The following is a 24,819-nucleotide window of genomic DNA, read 5'->3' as shown; positions in this document are numbered from 1 at the left end:
TACTATTTATCATATATATAAATATAAATAACTAAATAAACACAGGTAGTAACAAAAGTCGTTTAATGTCCTATGTCATTCCCACAATAAAGACGAATCCAACGACACCTCATGTTAAATCCGTCAAGCCGTTTAGGCATACAGGGCGTGCCAAAGAATGATATAATCCGCGTAAAACTGCTACTCCGCTCTGAATATAGAAATGAATCGCGTCGCCATAGCAAATTGTATGACTACACCTGCTCGCAACAACTCCAAAGCGGACTAGCAGTTTGGCGCGAAAAATACATATACAGATACATATACAGACCTACCCACCTCTTCGAGCGTATGAAGAACATTACCCCCCGCAATTGGATAAAAACATACAAACAATGGAATCACCTAAACGTTAAGAACCCTATACAACCTAAACAAATAATTAATGCTAAAAATATTATAACAAAAAACAGTCATAAAACCGAAATCATAAAACTAAAGTTTACTTAACAATTTCAAGACTCATCTTATGACTTTTCCAGTAAGTTAGGTCACGTTAGATACGGTTCGATGAGATAAGATTAGGCAAGATCAGTTTATATTAGACGAGCACAATCTGGAGATAGATTATCTGTGGCTATCATGTGCACACGGTTGTGTTTGCGTGCAAAATGCTTTTTATAAGTGGCTCGTCGATATCGTCTTACAGTAATGCTTCTACTAAAATAGTCAAGATATCAAGCTTGTTCTAAATGGGAACACTTTAACAGTAGTAGAATTAATACTGATGTAAGAAAGATTACAGAAATAATTAACACAGTATAGATACATCGAAAACTATTTTACAATATATTAGGGTTCCCTTACCCAAAATCGAATCCAGTTTTACCAAGCATCTTCTCAGAGTTAAGTGGGTTTAGACCATAGTTATTACGCTGGCCAAGTGCGAATTAAGTCTACTTACCAATTAAGTCAGTTAAGTCAGTAAATCAATTTGCTTTCCTTTGTGAAGTTTTTTTCGGAATTCGAACCTGGACCCCCAGTGTAAGAAGCCAAATTTCAATCCAGTCTATCACTGCCTTACCAGGCTACCATAAATATCCATAACCTACAACAACCCGACTATTTCCAGAACATAAATAAAACATGAAACTACTAGACATAATGCGTACGAAAATAAAAAAGCCATAACAATCCACTCGCCTACTTTTGTTAGATCCGTGACGTTATCAGAACAGACGTTCGACCTCAGTTGGATGAGTCATGTGCTCATATGAAACAATGTTAGGTACATTAACCGCAAGTTTATGATTGCCTGTTCTATTTAGGGTTCCGTGTGTCAAATTAGGCAATGATAGGCTAGGATTGGAACTAGTTCTCTCGATCAGCAGTCCGAGGTTCGACTCCCAGACAACAAAAAGTTTACAAAACACCTTAGAAACCAACTTGCCAACTTGGGTCAGATATACTGTGTTCTTTAAAACATTGTTTTGTATAATGTAATAGCAGATATTTCTAAGACCATCATAGGTTGCGTGGTGACAGGATAAATACACGAAAGAGTATTTGAGAAGGAGGCTTTTACTTCAGATATCGACATTGCAGTTTCACAGAAGGCACACTTATTTTTCGAAGTGTGTGTTAGAAATTTATTTATAACTTGCTTAAAGCGAAAGGAAAGGGTGAGGAAACCTCCAGGTATTATAAATCATTAAAAAAATCTTAAAGGTTTGTGAAGTTTTGACCAGGTTGGACTATGGCTTAAACCTCCCTCTGGGAGGAGCTCCCGTATACAGCAGTGGGAGCAATGAGTCGACGACGACACATTCACTTAAACAACCATATATCCGCCGCACCTGATTCTCCATTGTCTATTACAAAGAGAAACAAGTACGGAATCCTTAGAGCGCTATTTAAATCCCGCTTAACGAATTTATTAAGGTATACACGCACTTGGGTGATATGGTATCAAAACGACTGCTAGGACTTCCGTCTTTAGATTATACCGGTTGAATCTTAATGTTTTTTCGCTTTATTATTTTATACTTGAAGGTACATAAAAGGTAGATAAGTATTATAAAACGGTGGTCCGTTTGGTTTGCAAATTTATAGTGAACTAGCTCACTCGGCAAACTTTGTACCGCCTCAAAATCTATTTATCAAATTCATATAAAATATAGCCTGTTACTCGTGGATAATGTAGCTTTCGAACGGTGAAAGAATTTTTGAAATCGGTCCAGCGGTTTTTGAGCCTATTCATTACAATCAAACAAACAAACAAACAAAGTTTTCCTCTTTATAATATTAGTATAGATATTGAAGGATACAATTTTAAAGCAATAAGTGTAAAGTTTTATTATACTTAAATATTTATTTTAATAGGAAAATATTTGAAACACCACATTATATTAATCTCTTTTTATAAAGATTAAATGGTCATCGATCAGTGTCATAGTTTTGAACACTTTTTTGTTTTTAAAACGGCAAGGGCCAAATTTGAGTTAGCATGATATTTTTAAAGAACTCTTAACATTCTTTAGGGAACATTACGAGTATAGGGATTTAGTTTCCATACACTTCACTATTAAAGCAAATTATAACACATAAACAAAAACAGAGACCTTTCATTAACATTTACAGATCGTAATTAACACACATGCACATTTCACAGTTGCACACATTACAGCAGTTTGGTGTAGTTATGTAGTATGAGTCATGTCAAACAGTATGACATAAAAAAAACACCCAAGATATGGTTAAAATTTTACATTTATTTCTATAAAAACAAATTTAAAACGTAAATTATTCACCATATTACCGTACCATAAAAAATCATTGCACCATTATTTCCCAATTAGACCAGATTTAAATTTAAATAATATTTTATTAAAATGAGTAGACAAATTAGTTCTATTCTTTATCGTTTAATCACAGTAACTTTACCGTCACGGTGTGATGCCTCGTCAACGTCACTGCCATAACGCAACGTGTAAGGCAATGTTTTCGCAACACCAAAATTAAACAGACCATGAAACTATGGTGTGGTGAATCGCGGTACAGTTTCCATTAATAAGTGCTTTAAAACACCATCGCAATATTCAATTACTACATAAAATCTAATTATGATTTTTAATCAAGATTTTTTAAATCGTGTACTAAAGTGTATACAGCGCCGAATTATCGAGACGAATCTAAGAAGACTAAATACGACGAGGATGTTTTGTTTAGTTAAGACGCTGCTATGGCCTGCATCCTGGCTCATACTCAGATCAATCATCAAAGTAGTATAAGTATTCCAATTTTTATCTCAATCGGTCAAGTAAATAAAGTTAACAAAAATATTTGAAAGATTTACGCCCGTTATTAATAATAATCAATCAATCCAAAGTTTTCCCTACGAAAGATAGTTACGCAAACGTGCAGTTACGCGTTTTTCAAATCTCGTCTATTCGTTATTTATTTGATCTTAATCTCGATTATAAATTATAGACTAACTGTTCGGCACACCGTTTTTCAATTTATATACATGTTGATGTCATGAGAAAACATACAATTCGATGTTATTCGTAATTATGCAAAATCATACGCCGACTTACGCCGATTCGACTTACGCGGTTCTCGTTCAGTCGCAGCTATCGCGTAATATCGAACTATTACTAAACAGTAATGTATAAACACACATTTGATCTCAATCTCGGGTATATTCCCAAGTTTATAGTACTTACATGTATAGATTGTATAGTCATCTTTCATATGAATATGGCAATAAATCTTATTACCTGAATGCGCAACATACAAATATTTACATATTATTTACAATCGTAAAATGGCATACAACGTTACGTCACGCACGCATAATTAAATGACGTCAACACATCTGTCTTATCGAGTCGAGATAATAATGCATTCTTATCACAAATGCACGACTTAACATGGATATAAAGCAACGCGGAAACCATGGTAGCAAAGGAAAACACACCCAAGCGGTGGCAGACAAGAACTTATATCGAATGTAATTTTAAAGCATAATATCCTCCAGCTTTATTATCGTCATCTACCCGTTATTGCAATACTGCTAGGCACGGTTCTCCTCTCAAAGCTTAGCCCATAGTCTACCGCATTGGGCAAGTGCGAACGGATAGATTTCACACACCTTTGAGAATCTGCTTCATTTTAAAGAACTCTCATACGTATTGGTTCCCTCACTATATTTTCCTTCGCCGTCTAGCAAATACTAACATTTAATTTCTGATACACCCCCATTCCTGTGAAAAACATGAAATGCCTGTGATTGGAACTTCGGCCCATATTAAAAGGCCGTGTCTCAAACTACTAGTTTATCATCGCTTATAACTGGTTGTAAATATTCTATGTGCCTTAACGTAATAAGGTTTATGTCTTAATTTCATACTGGAATACATAATTGTCTATACTTCAGCACAAATTAACCGCGGTACATACGTGGAACTATCAAATGAACAATAGCAGTCCTACTAACAAAATTATTGCTGCCTATAAGGCAGCGTAGCAATGACATACTTGTAGCATGTTATGGACTAAGGTTTACTCGAAGGAGAGTCCTAGTTTAATCCCATTAGTACAATAGTTTAATCAACACAAACACAGTATTATGCTCCTGTTTTGATTGATAATTTATGTTCCAAAATAATAAACGCTACACATTATTTCTCTCACGACAATATAATATTAAAACGTTTTATTTTTCCCGCTCTGAGAAATAGGTACTAATTTAAAATGTCATAAAAGTGTATTCTACGTCATTTATGAAGACCTCCTCATCGATAGTAATAAAAGGTAATAAAAATCATTTTTGCGATACATTCAAATAATATGGGGAAGAACCTATAAGATAAATTTGAAGATAAGATATTTTTCGAATTAAACATTAATGAACATGACAATATGACTTGCGGGGTCCAATGACCTTAAGCAGGCAGGTACCTAATAGTTGGATAATGTCAGCAGAGAATCTATTATTAATGCCACTAACCGCCTCGGGAGGGATTGTTATAACAATGTCTTGGCAGTGTCCCCTCTGTAGCCCTATGAATTTAATATCTAAGCTACCAAAGTATTTTTATAGATCCAAGGATACAGTTATAAAACAAGATATTTACGGGATATCTATTACTACACAAGAATTTCCTTAACATATATTTTTTTAAACTAAAGCTAAAATGCTGATAACGGTAATTACCCATATTTCTTTAATAATCCCCGTGAGCAATAATAGGCTTGGTTATTTGCATAATGAGCTTAGCGGCGTATTCATAATGAGTCCACTCGGAGACATAGATGATCTTGTCTACTATCCAGTTGAGATTAAAACAGCAAGTGTGGTAACTTTAAAGGCGGTATAACAAGTATAGTTCAACCGGGGAAGTACCACTGCCACATCTATTTCTAGTGTGAGGCAAGTCTTGGGTTTCAGTGGACGAGTGTGGGTGCCGGCTGTCTTGCACGAGTAACCATGTTAATCCTCAGGAGTGGCAGCGCATCTGTGATCGACTTCCGGTAGAACTCTTGTTATACGCAACTTAGTTACAGGTGTATATGGATTGCAGAATATAGAAGTAGCAAATGAGCACGCAGTCCACCTGATGGTAAATGGCTATTGACGCCCATATCTGTAACCAACCCTAGATAGAATAAGATATTCCTACCTGAAGTCGGCCACAAATGCGCCGCTACCCCTGAGGACTAAGCTGGAACGCCTCGGAAAAGCAGGTCTCGCGTACCACACCTTTCAAACCGGAACACAGCAGCGTTTAACACTGATGATATGAGGCAGAAATAGGTGTGGCGGTGGTGACGCCGGAGTCGAACCACAATGGGTTCTACCACTTTCAAAAACCATCACTTACCATCAATTGAACTGTATTCTCTTTTAATACTTTAATCTTGTACAAAAAAAATGTTAGTCGTTTCTAAAGCACACATTCTCTTATAGCGCAGTTCTAACGGCACGAGTAGTGGAAACACTTTTAAATAAAAATAATGCTACGAACCTGTGCATGTCTCAGCTGGTTGACGAGCGTGGAACACCTCTCCGGGTCCTTGCGCCCGTCGAACGAGTCCAGCTCCGCCGCTATCATGTTCAGCGCGTCGTCTGCGAAGAAGAACTGCGCTAGCAGCGAACGGTCGTCCCTCTGAAAAGAGAAAGAAGATGAATTAAATACAGAAAAGACATGCATGACTGAAAGGGAAGAAGAATGAACTAAGTATATCCTAGAATCACGAGGTATTTTCTTAACATGTTACACATTATACGAGTAGGTACCTGTAGTAAATTCGCAGGATTCTGATTTAAAGAGCGTGAAAGAGTTTCAGGTAGGTCTTTAATTGTATTCAACGTCGATATACATAGGCAACAGTGACTACTAATAATCAGGTAGACTGTATAGTAGTGAGCTACTTTAAATTTGTAAAAAAAGAACGGAACATAAGATACGTTCACACAAATCAACAATAACAATACATATCTATAATAACACTTTCTAAAAAACTATATGCCCAACAAGTTATATTTAAGAAGTTATTCCGGTCTTGTTCCCTCATTAGATATTTAGATACGATATCTAATTCAGTTATAATATCTAGTTACGCTAAAACTGTTATATATTAATTTTATTTCCTAGAAAAAAAACCAACAGATGAACTGCGTCCAAAACGCAGACCTGACATTTGTCGTTCACGTGTTAGACGCGTGCGTATGACATAATTTAGCAGACTGTGATATTAGCGAATTTCCTCAATCTTTATAAAGTTACACCTGCTATTTATAATTAATATAATCTAATGTTTTGCCTAAAACCGACATTAGAAAGATTCATACATTGTTAATTTCGATCGTTGATAAGTAAAAATTGGATATATTTGTTTCTAATAACAAGCGTAGACCATGATTTGTATATCAATAAAAAACACCATTTATAAGTAAATCGATCGATGTTCAAATGCTAAGATACAAACATACGGAAACTGAACTTTAATTATATCAAGATTGCAAATAATTGTTAGAGCTTGTGCTGTATTTCGTTACCGGGTCGAACCCTGAACCCTTCACGACATTACAGTAACCACGACGCTATACGAATCTTCGAGAATTGCAAAAACGTAATACATTTCTTTTGTGCCAAAAAGTTGTAAACATAACATTTATCATAATTTAAAAAGAACGACGAAATAAAAGCCAACAACATTAGCTCAGTCACTCGGAATATATTTTTATTAGCGCGAGATCAAAGAAAGATTAAGATATAGATATGGTACCTAATTAAAGGTGCGTTGACCGCGATAAAATTGCATATACCTTTTCGGCGTACAAAACAAATATTTTTTTGAAGGTGGTAGAATCCTTTGTGGTTCGACTCCGGCGGCACCACCGCCACACCTATTTCTACCTAATAACAGCAATGTTAGGCGCTGCTTTGTTCCGGTTTGAAGGGTGTGGTAAGGCGAGGCGTTCCAGCTTAGTCCTCAGGGGTAGCGGCGCATCTGTGGCCGACCTCAGGTAGGAATATCTAATCCTATCTGGGGTTGATTACAGATGTCCATGGGCGGCTCAAATACGAAAAAAAAAATACGATCTGGCCTAAAACCCGTATAAAGGTTTTAGAACCCTTATGGTTTGACACCCCTGGCACCACCACACTTACAATACCTACTCTCATTTTGTAAAGGTTATATGTACTACCTATATTAAATACGCGAAATGTTATTTTAAACTACCTGTTTTATTATTATGATTGCTTATTCAAATTTATTATAATGCCGACGATATTTATAAAGGCGGGGTCAGTCCAAAGGTCAAAATTAAAAATAAGAATTTTGTTATCTTGGGTGCGTTGGCATCTTCCTGTAGCAATTTAGTCTCCAATTTAGTGTGCTTAAAGAATCAATGGGTTTATAGACCTTAAGTTTTTAGATTGTGTTTTTTGTTCATGGGGCAGTGACACTGCACGTATAGGACGTTCGTTTTGGAGTTTTAGGGGGATCAAATGTTTGTGACAAACTTATATGAGTACCTTCGTTCTTCTCCTCTCATTAACAAAGCAATTGCGATCGAAACTTATAACTAATCCTTACTTCCTTACTAATATTATAAATCCGAAAGAAACTCTGTCTGACTGTCTGGTTGTCTCTTCTTCACGCCTAAACCACTGAACCGATTTTAATGAAATTTTGTACAATATATATATAGTGTGAGACCCGAGAAAGGACAAAGGATAGTTTTTATCCCGGAAATCCCACGGGAAGTAGGAATGGCGATCTAAGATCGATTAATCGGGGAATCGATCTTTTCGACCAAAATCTCGATTATTTTAATCGATATTAATAAGAATTTAATCGTAAACTATGCATTTCATCAAGTGATGATCTTTAGCAAAGTTGTTGTCCATGAGCCCACGAAGGTTTCAGAGTTGGTACGACCAATTTTCGCCAGATGGCGCCACTGCCATTCCAATGAAGGTACGAATTTTCAGTTTTATGTACGTTAGTATGTCATATTAATTTCTTTTAAACGCGGGCGAAGCCGCGGGCAAAACCTAGTAAGTTATAATTTAATGCTTAAAACGCCTTAAAACCTTTTCGTTATTAAATGAAACACTACCAGTGCGTAGGACATTTTGCCCGTAGATATGTAATGATAATGAACTAATAAATAATGTATACGATGAATGATGTCTATAGACTGCAAGAGCTACTAGAATCGAGGTAGAAATATTCAAATTTAATCATATGAATTCTTTTTATGCGGACCCTACAATATAGGTATATGGCATAGTGGTGACGCATCCATGAAAATGCATAATATTAATGTGCTTAATACAATCTTAAACATAATTATATCTATACTAATATTATAAAGAGGAAAACTTTGTTTGTTTGGTTGACATGAATAGGCTCAAAAACTACTGCACGGATTTGAAAAATTCTTTCACCATTCGAAAGCTACATTATCCACGAGTAACATAGGCTATATTTTATATGAAATATATTTCATAAATAGATTATGAGGCGGTACAAAGTTTGCCGGGTCAGCTAGTCATTCATAATTTGACTACACCGTGACTAAATGCAGTGCTTAGACTTATTAAAAACAATATAACACATATACAACAGAGTCCCGTAACTTAATTTTGCAAACAAAAAATATTATACAGCCATTAACTAAACTAAGTAATTGAAATTTACAGGAAAATACGTTCTAAAAAAGATCTCGATCTCAAGACCGAGATAAGGCATAAAGACTAGAAGTTAAAAGGTACGAGTATCTCCAATGCCACATATTATTATATTAAACAATTTATTTATTACAATCTTCATCTACCACTTACGGTAGATGAAGATCGGTAGATTTATATTGTCTATGCCTTAAAGATGGGACGAAATCAGCTTTCATAATCTTTAGGATGAGTAATGATAGTTTATAGATGTCAAGAGGCAATAACTAAACCCATCCAAAACTATTAATTATTTAAATAATTTCCAGCTTGAAAACCGAACCCGGAATCCTTACAACCTACTTATTTTAAAATAAAAAGCTGTCCATGTTTATGGTTTTCGTTTTGGCGTAATTAATAAAATGTACAGAAAATCCGTTAAAAAAATGTTTTTAGTATTTCGCTTTTAGCTGATGCTTTCAGAACGTTTTTAGCTGATGCTTTCAGCTAAAAACGTTCTTTATACTAAAAGCACAAATAGATAGATTACAATACAAATTCAATTTAATAGTGCAAGATCGATTATGCCTTAGGACAATTTGGCACATACACTCCTACACATTACGTATATCTATCTACCTAATACGAGATTTCCTCAATGCCATGGTCATTAGCATAAAAAAATAGTTACACCAAAAATAACCAGAAAAGACCTTCGTTAGGGCGGGACGAACGGGCGCCGTACGAATTCAAGTTCAACAACCGTTTGCATCTTCCAGTTTGCTGGAACGAGTTACTTGCCACCGAATTGCGCCGCAACCCCTGAGTAGTCCTCAGTGAGCTGGAACACCTCGGAAAAGTCTGTCTCCCTTACCAATCCCTTCAAACCGGAACACAGTAGCGCCTAACACTGCTGTTATTAGGTAGAAATAGGTGTGGTGGTGGTGCCGCCGGAGTCGAACCACAAAGGGTTCTACCACCTATAAACCCCTATGTATAAGTTGGATGTAATATATTTTCAATTTTTCAAATCATAGTATTATAAGATATAGTGGCAAACCCCTTCCTAGTAGTCCTTTAAATGAATCAACCTAAGCCTGAAAAGAGTATTTGTGTCCCTGAGGACTTTTGTATGAAAGTCTACTTTACTAAACACTTACTACTACTACTACACTACTACTACTACTACTACTACTACTACTACTACTAATACTACAGCAGCTCTACATTGAACACACACACGTGTATGCGTGTAGAATGGATTTAGTTGAACTGGAGAAGAAGTTAGTTCCTCTTTTGATATGTCATATATTTAGTACCCCAATGGACGACGGTGTTATAATTAACCTCAATATATTATAATTATGTGCGCAGATGAATAAAAAATATCCTTATAAATATACCATTGCAATTAAGAGGCACTGCTACATAACGGGTAAACGCATAATATATATTATAACGGTAATATATAATTGAATCTGTTTGCAAAGCTAGATCATTAGGTCATACACGAATTTTATATAAATGTTTGGATTCTTGGCTTGTGATTATTAAAATTCTAAAGCCACCATTATAACAAAAGTATAAAAGGTAACTTTATGTAAAACGAAATATTTAAATGACATTTAAACATCTATCACTATATCTAACTAAGTATAGATAACTATAGATAACTAAATAACTAAGCTAAATTCTTTGAAAAAGAATTAACAAAACATATGCGGTTTCTTATTTACGTAATAATTTTATAACAACAAGGAACCGTTCAAATGGAATACTTTATGTTATATTAATGTATTATAGGTAATTTGTAGACCATTATAAGTCCATTAAAACTGGGTCGGTATACCTGTATTGTAGAATGTATCGTTCTTATCGATACTAGTCATTTTTGTAATGACTAAGAAGATTAGTCATTACTCACACGAGAGCACAAAGGAACTTACTATTCTGAAATTTAAAAAATCTAGGTATTGAGTTCAGTGTAATGGTGCTACCACATTTATACGACCGTTGCTATTAGAAAATTTACAAATGTATCGAAGTTTACAAAAGCAATAAACATGATTTTGACAGCGGAGCAATTTCAAAAACTATTTTATTTATAAATTTCATAACCATCATTATCATCTCATATCATTAAGAACTCTTAATCCGAACAAAAAGATTTTAGACGAAATTACACCAAAATTACCACTTTAAGAAAGTAGATTTGTTTGCTTCATCATGTTTTCCTTCATGCTTCTCGTAAATCGAATCCCTTAATCGTGTCATTTAATGACAAAAGTAGATAAACTTAGAGAGCGTAACATACCTTGTTAGTATAACAGTTTTTATATATTTTATTGACAGTAAACGAAGCATAAAACGATAAACGCTTACTCCAGATATAATACGGCCGTTTCATTTCTTGATGACACATCACATGACTTACATTTGTTTTTGATTGATAGATATTTAATGTACAGTATAACCTTGACATGTTTGACTTGGTGTCAATCGATAAAGTCAAAGGTAAAAGGTACAAGCCTTCAATAAACTTAAGTTAAAAAGGCTCTTTAGCAACACTATTTTATTTTTCAGTTAAATGAGAGATCCTCAACATCTTTGACAAAATTTTAAGATAGGGAATGTAGTCTCTGAAATTTGTATCACATAGGACTTTAATCTGATTTGGGAGTGATTAAAAATGTCCAAGGACCACTTACAAGTATACGTATTTCTAGTGAACGTTTAAAAAATATTAATACAAAACATTCGAGCATAGTACTCCAAATAGAACCTCACAAAGGACTTAAATCCTGTTTTGGATTTATTAAAAATCTCCATGGACCACTTACAACTAAGTACACGCACTTACTTACTTAGCAACTTACTTTGCAATAGTTTTATAGACTTGCAATCTCAACACCGCACGAGATAATTTATTTCCGCAAACCGTACAATCATCCAGTTACATTACATTCGTACATAATCGTAAACAGGCGAGCGTGTGTTTTGGCAACTAATCTAAATACAGCCATCATTCCCACTATCGGCTGAGAGCAATATTTCGTACTATCATTCTAGTTTATTGTTGCTTGGCCCAGTGCCAACGGGTGAGACTGCGTTTATGGTCGATCCGGGAACGATGCTTCGGTTTTGGCATACGTCATGCACTCGTGCATCAATTGCGGCTCGCTCGGGCTTTTTTATTAGTTTCGACTAAACGGTTATGAGATGGGGAGATTTCTATAATCCATGATGAAAGGATAATGCCTATAGGCGTTTCAGAAACTAAGGCTTTGGCATACGCTTCGATCATGGTATTGTTGATCGAAGTTTATAGGCCATGTATACGTGCATCAATTGCGACTAGCTCGGGCTTGTTTATTTTTTCGACTAAACGGTTCTGAAATGGAGATTTCTGTAATGCATGATGTAAGGATAACGCTTATAGGAGATCCAAGAACAATAAACAATCTTTGTCATACGTTATGCACTCGTGCATCAATTGCGACTCGCTCGGTAATTTTTATTAGATACGACTAAACATAGCACTTAATACCTAATATATGTACCATGTAGGTACTTAATACCCAATCGTAAAACTATTTTCCGTGCTCTATTTATTAAACTTTTGACGATGAAATACTTTCCTTATCGATTTTTACGGTATAATAGGTCAAACAAGTTGAACTCAGATACCAAATGGGTAAAAGTTACAAAAAATATGATATTGACACACGTGTATGTCACGTGTGATAATAAATATAGGTACCTTAAATATAATAGTAATATAACAAGAAAAAAGCACCTCCACATTATGTGAGTTGTCTGTATGTTATATCTGTCTAGTTAGTGTAAGTGGCCTCGGCCGTTCTAATTAGATCAATAAAATAAATAAATAAATCATTTATATTAATAAGAATAGCCGTAATTTATACCTAAAATTATCTAGGTATTAATAAGAATAAATTATTTATTTATTATATCACTTTTATAATATTAAAACCTCAACTAATTGCCTACTGTTATTTTCTAACGGTTAATCCTGTGTAACAAATGACAACAGTCACTGTTGTCATTTTGTCACAGGTTTTAAAATTTTACATTTAAAAAAATGCCATTAAATATGACATACATATACACACACGCAAATAAGGGGTGCAGCAGACTGTACAACATTAACTAAAACCTTGTAAAGGAAATCACGGTCTATCTTTGTACAAACAGTACAAAATCGCAAATGTTTTTGTGTCACTGCCGCATTAAGCGGTCCAATCATTGTCACGAGTGTACCGCCACATTAGAGTACAATGGAGGAATGAGAGTTCAGCCAAGTGTGACGTCGCCTTGATCTCTTGACCGTTCACTTGATCGAAGTTGATTTCGCAAATTGTTTTAGGCTGGATAACAAATGCATTTTAAGTCTATTGATGGATGATTGCTACTGACATAGTTAAAGCTGAGCTAGGAATTATATAGTATACCGTTTAAAATTTCGTAGTTCGTACATGTCATTCGTTTGTCGTTATGTTTATTATAAACACCGTCGCATGTAGAATATTACATGACCCCAATAATAAATTATAGCGGTAATAAACCAATTGTTTACAAAAAAGTAAAAAAAAACTTAATTATTTTTTTAAACAGGTAGAAATATCTGGTACACAAAATAACTCAAGGTCTATGATCCACTTTCGACAATAGATTTATCACGACACGATAGATCCATTCTAATTAATCCCAATTGTGTATCGAGATTGTTTTTTTTTACTGTAAGAAAGAAAATTAATTTGAACAGCAATTACATTTATTTAGCAAATACATCTTATTTTAGGCGAGATAAGTACTGCCTACCGCAAATGTTATAAAATGAGGAGAAGACCGTACATTATCATTACATAGTAGTCACTTGAAGGTAAAAGTCAGAGACATACGACGCCTTCGACTAAGTATAGTTATATGGGATGGTCATAGGGGATGTTAATGCAACTGTGGTATATCTAAGGTAAGACTACTATTCGGGGAGCGACTACTGATGCCCATGGGCGGCTTTAACCACCTACCACTTACGGAAGTTGGCAGGACCTGATGCGGTTCGACTCCGGGCGAACGACTGGCAAACGTAATTCTGTGTAATAACAGCAGTTTTACATGCTGCTATATGCCGGTTTGAACGGTGTGGTAAGGAACACATACTTATCTGAGGACTAAGTGTTCAAGGGTAGTAACGCATCTGTGGCCCACCTCAAGTAGGCTTCAAGTTTGCTATTTGCATACTATATAAAAATATTATTTATATACTAGCTAGGTAATCTCTTCCATCCATTTGACACGCAATTTAGACCCAATGACCGTTAAAGAATGAAGTACTGTCTACTTACAATGAATCTTCATCCAAATCATGGGAGAAAGTTTATATCAAAAGCGATTTAAAATGTATTTAGGCTGACAGCCAGGGCTGCCAAATTCTGGCTGCCTAACTTTTTAAAGACACATTTGGCCAAATATTTACACGCCCCACTTGTCAATTTGATAGACTTTTGGCCAAGTTTAATAATAATGCTAATAGCTTGTTGTCACTTCGACATTGATAAACAATTCGAAATACCTAATCTTTGATACAATAAGAGAAGGTATGTCTGACTCTTAGATCAAAACAGGAAGACAACGCCCCGCGGAATATTCCATTCAGAATTTGACATAGAATTGCAATTGTGTGAGTGATTTTGAACGCTATTTCGTGATTGTTGCGGACCAGAATTTATTTATGCTATTTAGAATGATTAAGGTTAAAAATGTAATCTTAACACTATATCATAATATATTATTTTTATGATCTACTGAAGTGTGCAATAAAGAATATATCTATCTATCTATCTATATCAACGTAACAATTTATCCGAAACTTTACACTGAACACATTCAACATTTTGTATGTATGATTCGTGAATCATACAGATATTTGCAAAAGGCTTCATCACTTTATTCAATATGCTGAGTTTATATAGTTTTTGTCCGACATACAGATAATAAGATGTGTTAATTTTTTAGGAATAAAAAGATAACTTGTGACAACCCTACAGAAATCACAAGCGTGTCAATCGTGCGTTCTAATCACGCTAGATTTTATCCTAAATATCTCTAATGGCTTATTATTTGAGTGGCACTTCAAGTGGTTTGGGGTCAATTTGAGAGTTCATAGGTCGACATTCCTGGGAATATGCGTGTTTATTTACATTTTCCCTCATAACTATTCAGATCACGCATGCTTAATACTAAAAAGAACACGCACTGTTGTTTTATTATTCGTGTAGTGAGTTCAAATACTTACTTACAATATATTTATGTACAGTACCTATAGGTACAAATTCTAATATTATTCTTAAAGATTTTTTTAGCATCGAACTACGTTTTATTAGCAGTGTTATCATTTAAAGAAAGAGAGTTGTTACCTTGAATTACTAAGTAAAGGGATTATTGATTACTTACCTTCAATTTATAAAGGTTTAAGTAAATACACTGAATGACATTACAGCTCCATTTTAGAATATTCGAAGCTCGGAGAAATGATTCTTTAGGATTATCTCGATTAAATTAAACCACTAATCACGTTTTAAATATGTGGAAATTATAGAAAAAAGAAAACCATGCAGCACTTATTTATATAGATAGTCCATACTACATCCTAAGATCCTGCCTTCTCGGTCATGAACGGTAGGTAACTCTAAGATTACAAGCCTATTTTATTATGAAAAGCATTAGAAATAAACCTGAATTTTATCCGTAGAAAATCTCAAGCTCAGCTCGTCAATATGCCACCAACAAACGCCGTGTTTCCCGTATAATCATATTTCTGTACCTACTTTATCGTTCGATATGGCTTCTGTAGGTATTATTAACCCTCGGCGCAAAAAGGGTGTTAAACCTTGAAGCCCCTGTGTGTATCTGTATGTCTTTGTTTGTCTGTGGCATCGTACCCTTGAAAAAAATATGCTTATTTGGATGTTATTTCTTTTTATTTGAAAGCTAAGTTCATTTGCGAATAAGAGGGCATTATATTAATTGAACACTATTGTACAACATTATTTGCAAATAAAGACTGATTTGATTTCAGCTTTTGGATATATTGGACAGATTTTCAGTTCAGCTTTTGGATATCGCTCTTTTTAATACAACACACTTTTATTTAATCCAATTAAAAACTGATAGACTAGATTAATCCGATAACATTGCAGTATAGTAGCAAATGTCGATCTTTGGTAGGCAAAGCATTAGATAGTTTGAATATTAATAGCGGGTGTTAATCGATCGGCAGAGTAGTCCTGGACTACTTACAGCACACTTCAACCTACAACAGAAACAGTCTTAATAAGTGAGATAGCTATAAATATTGTGACCAGGATATTATCGAAATAAATTTCAGTTCATCATATATCTAAAAAATCTTGTAACTTTGAATGGAACTCTCGTTAAAATCGCATGTACCTTATCCGAGATTAGACGACAAAGATACCCGGTACTTATAATTTTCAAAACGTAGTCTTTACATTTGGTATTTTACACATGAGTTTAAAAACTTTCAAATAATTAAATAATTTTGCAAAAATAAATAAGAACCTCAAATATTTTCCTATTCTTATTCACGTTGCAAAAACCCACGCAGAATAATAAAGTATTTTATTAAGTACAAAGTCTAAAAGTGGTATATTTTCCTTATGAGAATTCCTACGACCATATTATAAATTGTGTTAGTTATAAGCATATCCTTATTCCTAATCCTTTATACAAAATATATACACATAACTATGTTAATCTATCAAGTCGCACTTAACCACTTCGGTGGGCTATGTCATAAACTCTTCTCGCTCTAAGAGAGACTAGTGCTTAACAGTGACTTCCATCTTGACTTCGGGGTGTGATGAAGCCGCATAAAATGAGGGCTTCCAATGCATTCCTAAGGAGTTGCAATTAATTATAACCCGTAAAACAAACCGAGCTCTTTGTTGATTAACTTTACCCATATCCAAGTGCCAAATTAAAAATGTTATGTTATTCGGTACATACTAAGACAAGCAAAGCGAGATAAAACGAGGATACATATGAATGAATCCTAACAAATGGATGCCCTAGAAACCTAGTACCTACAGTAATTGGTATTATAGCGGATTTTCCGTCACGGATTCTAACCAACAGCTTCTATAACATCGTAACATACTTAGCATAATACATATAAATAAATACAACTATCTACTTGTGCATTTAAATATTCTTTCCTTTTTAGCCGACTAGCGAAGGGTAATCTTTTTGAAGCGTATACGTATATAATATAAGTGTAAATGTGTAAATCCTAGTGGTTAAGAAACTGCCTCTTTATCGAGGGGTCCGAGGTTCAAATCTCAGGCACGCATCTCTGATTTTTCGAAGTTATGTACGTATTAGAAATTAATGATCACTTGCTTAAGCGGTGAAGGAAAACATCATGAGGAAACCTGCATACCTGAAAAATCTTTAAAAAAAATTTTCAAAGATATGTGGAGTCTATCAATTCGCACTAGGCCAGCGCGGTGGACTATGGCCTCATCTTTCTCATTCTGAGAGGAGACCCGTGCCCAACAGTAGGACAGTAATGGGTTGATAATGATATGACAATTTCTAAATCTTATTCTTCGGCACGACTTACAACCCAAACGAAGTGACAGAAATTAACATATGAGATGTCATTAGATTCGTCTTAATTCTAAATTGGTCTTACGTTTTCATTCTAGGAAATGCTTTACTGATTTGGTCAGGGCTTTTCCACAGAAATAGGGGATTTTAAGGGAGCCGATATAAGTAACATTATACTCAACCCAAATAGAGCGTCTAGATGTAGCATAATTATTGTAAATACAATCACAGTCACTTTAAGCCACAATCGCATGGACACTTGTAACAAAACCAAACAGGTGTTCTAGCCAAGGTCAATCACAGTACATAGGTGCCCTTGAGGACTAAATCTACGCCTTTACTTTGTCTCTCCATAACCATTTGCATAAAATCAGAGCACATTGACGCGAACTTTACCAGACCAACAGTAATACAGTCGTAATACACAACGCGTGTAACCAAAGTTCTTTCATACTTGATAAAGGTGGCAGGCACCACCGCCACCTCTATTTCTGACAAATAATAATTTGACAGTTAAGCGCTGCTGTGTTCCGCTTTGGGGGTTGTGGGAAAGAAGACAAACTTATTCGAGATGTTTTAACATAGCAACGCATATGTGGCCAATTCCAGGTAGGAATCTAATCTCATTTGGAGTTGATTACAAATATAATGGGTGGCAGTCGCCACTTACCACCAGTTGGACTGCATTCTCGCTTACTACTTCAATAGTATAAAACAATAAATTAAATATTATGGCACCAATATCCGTCGTTAATTAAATCCCTCCCAAAAAGGCCCCATAATAAGCTTCTTAAGTAACGTAAAGAAACCTATAAAGAAACTAGTTTTTATAAAGTCATCGCTCTATGTGTATTTGAAGTAAAGGACATAGAATTAGCAACCTCCAAATTAGCATATAAAATTTTATATAAACACATACCTACATACATACTATATGCATATTACATATTAGCATTATATGCAATACACGTTCAGACCATCAATAAACGCAAATCCCTTTCACTTTGAAACCGAAAGTTTTCTGAGTGCATGAAAACAGGATAAAAAAATTTAAACTTTTATTTATCATTATCAACTCTATTATCCGGATTGCTAATCATGATTAAGTAACTTTGTAATTATCGATCCTAGTAGCAGACTAGCGTTTGGTAACTTCATAATTTATTCCGAAAAGCAGGAAAATCATCGATCTCGGGTCCTTAAACAAAGTTTCAAAATTAGGATTTCTTTATACATTCAATTATCCGAAATATCATTACCTCAATTATCATCGAAAATCGAAACGACATACACACAGTTTAAAAAATCTAAGAGGAAAACAAAGAAACAGGTTCGAACTTTTAAAAACAACAAGCATACTACTTTAAATCACAGCTTATGTTACTCCCACAATTTAGAAATGTTTTTTATTTAACCTAACGATAAGGCAGACGGGCTACCTGATGGAAAGCAGTCACCGTCGACTATGGACATTTGCAACACCAGAGGAGTCGCCAATGCATCGCCGGCTTGGAAGGAGAGTTCTTTTTACACCCCCTTTGAAGAGCCCCATGTCATAGTACCGAGGGAATACCTCAGGGGATTCTAACGACCATAATCCGTCAAAGCTGTTAGGGCTACTAATGATGTGCCGAGTCGGCCATTTTTGGTATTCGAGTACTTTAGTACTCATATAAAAAAGAATCGAGTCAGTACTCGAGTCCAAAATATTCACAAAGTACTCGAATACTTTGCACAACATACAGTCCAATAGCACGGAAGAGCAAAAAAAAAACAAAAAACGCCACTCACTACACAAAATTAAACAAGTTTTTACTTGTACGAATAGTAGTTGTAATGTACGAGTATCGTCAGTATTCGAGTATTACTGGTACTCGAGTATCACTATTGGTACTCGAGTATGCGAGTTTATGTAAGTACTCGAGTACTGACTCGAGTCGACCTGACTCGGCACATCTCTAAGGGCTACAAGGCACATACATACGTCAAAAATATACATATATGCATTCGAAATAAAAACATTACCCTCCGCAGTCGGGTAAAAACTGATTACAAATGCCAGACATCCTGCAACATACATACTCATTACTAGAAATAATGCAGGTAAAAATTCCAAACAGCGCCCATATTCAAAGTCTTCAAGACTGAATTTAAAACTCGTGTAAACACTTCATCTCGCGTCTACAAACATTGCAGCGCGGTTTAACGTCAATTGTTCGCCCGAGCCGGCGACCTCGACATTGTATGATGCGAAATTACTTCACGAGGTCTATGTGTGCAAAACATTTGAAACACTGCATTTATAGTCTTCCACCGCTCGAGACCATGGACAATAGGACAGACGAACAATCGATAGATTTCGTTTCTCCTTAAACAATCTTTGGTATGACCGGACATTGTCTCCTGTTGTACTTGAGGCGAGGGTTTTGTTAGATTGCAATGTATGTTGGATGAAGAACGTATACAATAGAATTATTATATAAACTTATCTTAACCAGGTTTCGATTGAAAATTTATAAAACGTTCATATTTTAAAATCGATACTGTCATACCAAGAAATTGATCAATTACCATTTATAACAGAAACCAAAAAAATGCTGAATATATAAAGCTGATGTTTCATTAAAAATATAATTCTATTTCTATAAAATTGAAGTAACAAACGACCATACAATCTACCTGATCGTATGGGACCTCCATATCTATCGCTCTTAAACATCTGCAACCAACTCCATATAAAACAGGGTTTCTACCTGAAGCTGGTAACAATTCGTTACAAATACGTTACCGCTGAGCTCTAAAATGGTTGTCACTTACGTGAATAACCGACCAAAGTACAAATGTAACACAGAATGCATATTATAATACAAAATGTTTTCCTATATTTGTGATACTTTCATCCTATGACGCTTAGAGCGTACGTAATCCTGCAAGCCATAACCGTATATGGGTGTGCGCGTCATTCTCCGCATAATCCAGTTATTCGCGAGTGCACCAGTCACGAAACAAGACCGTGTCTCGTGCGTTCTCGTTGACACGATTACATAGTAAGGACGTTGGGAAATAATCAACCAACCAGCTATTTCAAGCTCGTTAGATTTCAAACGGATACCGGATAGGCGTATCTTCGCAAATCTGTGTTCTTGACCCGTTAAGAATCCCATTACAGAATTTGTTGACTCTGCTAAATTAGGAATAATCAGCAATTTACAGGTTGCTTTGACGATATGCCCAAATGGACACTAGTTAGACATATCTTCACAAATCTTAATTCTCTTCTTCTTAACCTATTGCAAATCCAAATTCTTACAGAATTATTGGCTCTATCAAGCAAATAGAGGACACAACAAAATTGCGCAAAATTTTTGCTGACCCGCTACACAGAATTCACCAGAAGGTTACCAGACAGACATATCTTCATCAATTACAATTTCGATCCATTGATAAACCCACATATTCTATTTATTACGACTAACATCTCGACAAATCTGCTTCAAATTTCATAGGATTACTGAGCTAAATCACGATACCTACTAAATCAAGTTAGATAAGATAAACAAACATTTATTTGTCATGTCTCAGAGGACCTTACGATTTTTCACGTTACACCACAATAACCGTCAGTTGAATCAGTTTTTAAATCACGAGTTTCACAATTGTGCAATGCAGCTCAATCAAACACCACACAATTGCGCTACTACAGTTTAATTGCCAATGCGTAAGAGCCCCTCGATGTCTCTATAAGGACAAGATTGACATAAGACACGTCTTGCCCGAGTCTTCGTCGGCCCCTATAACCATACAAGGTCCGGTGGCGATATTTTGCGCACACCGTTTAAAGACAATTGGAAATGACAAATAATGGATATGCGAATAAGATGAAACTGGTAAAAATTGACGGTAGTCAGCTTAAATAAAAATTGAGTTTAACTCACGCTGCAATCGTTCAATAGAGTAAACTATCCAATATTTCGCCTATTAAACCATTTGACAATTACTTCATACTTGAAAAAGTTAAATTTTGATGTTTGGGAGGTAAAATTTGGCGTGGACTTTTGACAGTCATTGAATTGTTACGTGTTTTTTCGAAGATGTCACTAAAACTAAAAAATGTTCCATAATACTATTATTTCTTCCAATTATGGTAATCTACAGGAATATCTATGTCCTATGAAGACTTTTTTGAGGACTTTTAATAGCTTTAATAGATGAACATCTTAATGAATATGACACGAATATTTTTTTCGAAACAAATATGCTTACCCGAGGTATGTTGTCATTCCTCATTGAACAAAGGATTTCGTGTGAACAAAACAAAATCATTCTTCACATTCTGAGACTTATCTGCCGATACTGAAGACAATACATAACAAGAATATCTTGTTAGTTTCGATATGACACTGCAGATTGCTTTTAGTAATTAAATAAAATATTACCGGGATGGGCGAACTTTTAAAGTTGCTTACATTAATTTACGATTCATATTTAGAACCATTAAATTCATTACATTGGCACAAAAATTTACTATGATAACCACGGTAAAAATATTTTTTCAAAATTTGTGCGTGTCATTAACCAATTTGAAAGAAAACCATCGTGACAAAACCTACACAGCTGAGATTTATAAAAAAAATGTTCAAGGGTATCTGAAGTCTACCAATATGCACTTGGCCAGCGCGGTGGACTATGGCCGAACCCTTCTCATTCTAAGAGGAGACCCGTGCCCAGCAGTACGACAATAATGGGTTGACGACGAACCACGCCATCCAACTACATATGTATGTAATTGGATAGCATGATCCGTGCATAAATATTTCAACTTGTACGAAATCGTGTTAGATTACTGTTGGTGGTGTTCTATGGAAGAACTAAATCATTTTAATGTTTTTATACCTCTAGATACAACAAACTTGGCAAGAAAAACATTATGAAACATCAGGCATCTAATTTCTCACCCCGCCCGCGGGTGAAACATTAGAATGGTCTGACATTATGTCACACATCATGTTCACATTTTTTATGCAAACATTTCTGTTCCAGCTTGAATATTTTAAAATAAGCAAAATGACAACATTAATACGCATGCACGTTTTTTTTAACTTTATGAGCAAGATTATAGGAAATGAAAAAGTAAGGTTAGGAAGAACAATAATGAAGTTATTTTGAAGTAAATATATACTCTGTATTTGCTAACTTTATGTATTAAACTATTTGGACTGAAATATACTATTGTGTCACATAGCATCTAGTACTACTAGACCTAACAAAATACGTTCATTATATGAATCAAAATTTCTTGATCTCCAATTATAAACAAGGAAGAACGGTATTTCCCTGGGACCGATTTAAATTAACGGTCTATACTAGGAAACTCAAACCGTCAAGACCACTAACCGTCCCTAAAATTTGTCAGATATTACACACAATGCAAAACAATTCGTGGTAACTACAATAACAATCCTGATCGTCGGCATTCTTAACGTGACTTTCAACGAATGCTGAATACTATCTTGGCTGTTGCACGGCGTGCTAACACGAAGGGGTTTGAACGACTGATATGCTACGAACGTGCGGACCGCATTGTTTTCTGTTCTGTATAGCGCACGATTTTTTATAAAAAAAAATTATGACTAGTTTCTATACTACACTTAAACTTTAAACCAAAATGAAGTTCAGTTACCATAAAGTATATAATCAGACAGAAAACATGGACAGAAGGAGACCTGCATTTTCGAAAAAAAGTCTTTAAGTAAGTACATTATTGGAAAAAGCGGCTGGCTAGAGCTCTTCAAACCGAACATTGCACTGACTTTGGAGTTCTACCTGAGGACTTGGGCCGACGTAATAGTCGTTGCTACCTCAGAGAACTAACTCGAAATGTCTCATGTAGTAGGTTTAGGTACGTGCCAATCACTGTATCAACTGTTAAATTTGTAAAGATGCATTTATTTTAAACACTTTAAAACAGCTTCAAAACCATCATAGTCTACACGGTACTTTAACAAATACATAAACATTTATATGTACTTGTAAATACTTATTTGTTTCTATAGTTATCTATGGCGTAGTAGTATGTTGTAGTGGCATTTATAATTATACCTACTATCTACTTATTCCTATGAAGAATTTCAAAAGTAGACACACAAACGACCTTTACATTTAATTAGTGTCCTTGTTAAAGAAATAACGAAGTTAGAATGCGGATATCTCTAATACTTACACAAACATACGGGCCACCTGATGCAAGTGTTTAGCATCACCTTTGAATAATTGCAACGCCAACGGAGTCGCTAATACATCGCCGGTTTCAAAGAAAACCTATATTTGCATTAATTAATTTGAAGGTGATAGAACCCTTTGTGGTTCGACTCCGGCGGCACCACCGCCACACCTATTTCTTCCTCATAACAGCAGTGTTAAGCGCTGCTGTGTTCTGATTTGAAGGGTGTGGTAAGGGAGACATATTTTTCCGAGGCGTTCCAGCTTAGTCCTCAGGGGTAGCGGCGCATCTGTCGATCTCAGGAAGGAATATCTAATCCTATCTGGGGTCGATTACAGATGTCCATGAGCGGTAGTAGCCACCATCAGGTGGACTGTATGCTCGTCTGCTACTCCCATATTATATAAAAATGTTGTAGAAATAGACTATCGAGTTAGTAGCCACTAACTCGATAGTCTATTTCTACAGCAGACAAACGGTTATCGACATCATAATACTATGCAATCGCTATCTACTATAATTGGAGATTTTTAATAATAATAAAGTTTTCTACACTGGGAGCTTGCACTAGAATAGTCTGTATTGTGGGTGTTATAGACATAAAATATACAAGCTCCAATATAAACAGCAGATCTTAAAATCGATCATATAGGTGTTTCCCTAACCAGATCAAACCCGGAACTCTGCCTGTCAGAGTAATCTATCTTCCTAAATATCGCTATCGATATTGAACTTAATAAAGATACTATCGATATTATAGTATGTCGATAGAGATAG

At 35.2% G+C, this 24,819-nt stretch overlaps 1 protein-coding gene across 1 annotated transcript in view; it reads right to left on the bottom strand.

Moving 5' to 3' along the window:
- Nucleotides 1-24,819, bottom strand: part of LOC140746687 (lateral signaling target protein 2 homolog) — a 61,905-nt gene that overhangs the window by 20,572 nt on the left and 16,514 nt on the right. Inside the window, exon 2 of the mRNA XM_073078799.1 lies at nt 6,009-6,149. Within this exon, the coding sequence (XP_072934900.1) occupies nt 6,009-6,149 (141 nt within the window). The remainder of the gene's footprint in view (nt 1-6,008; nt 6,150-24,819) is intronic.

The sequence above is a fragment of the Epargyreus clarus genome, unplaced genomic scaffold, assembly GCF_041222505.1.
Source record: "Epargyreus clarus isolate Ecla_fem2 unplaced genomic scaffold, WU_Ecla_fem_2.2 ptg000002l, whole genome shotgun sequence".
NCBI lineage: Eukaryota > Metazoa > Arthropoda > Insecta > Lepidoptera > Hesperiidae > Epargyreus > Epargyreus clarus.
The sequence above is the reverse complement of the archived record's forward strand: the minus strand, read 5'-3'. Positions and strand labels throughout refer to the sequence as shown.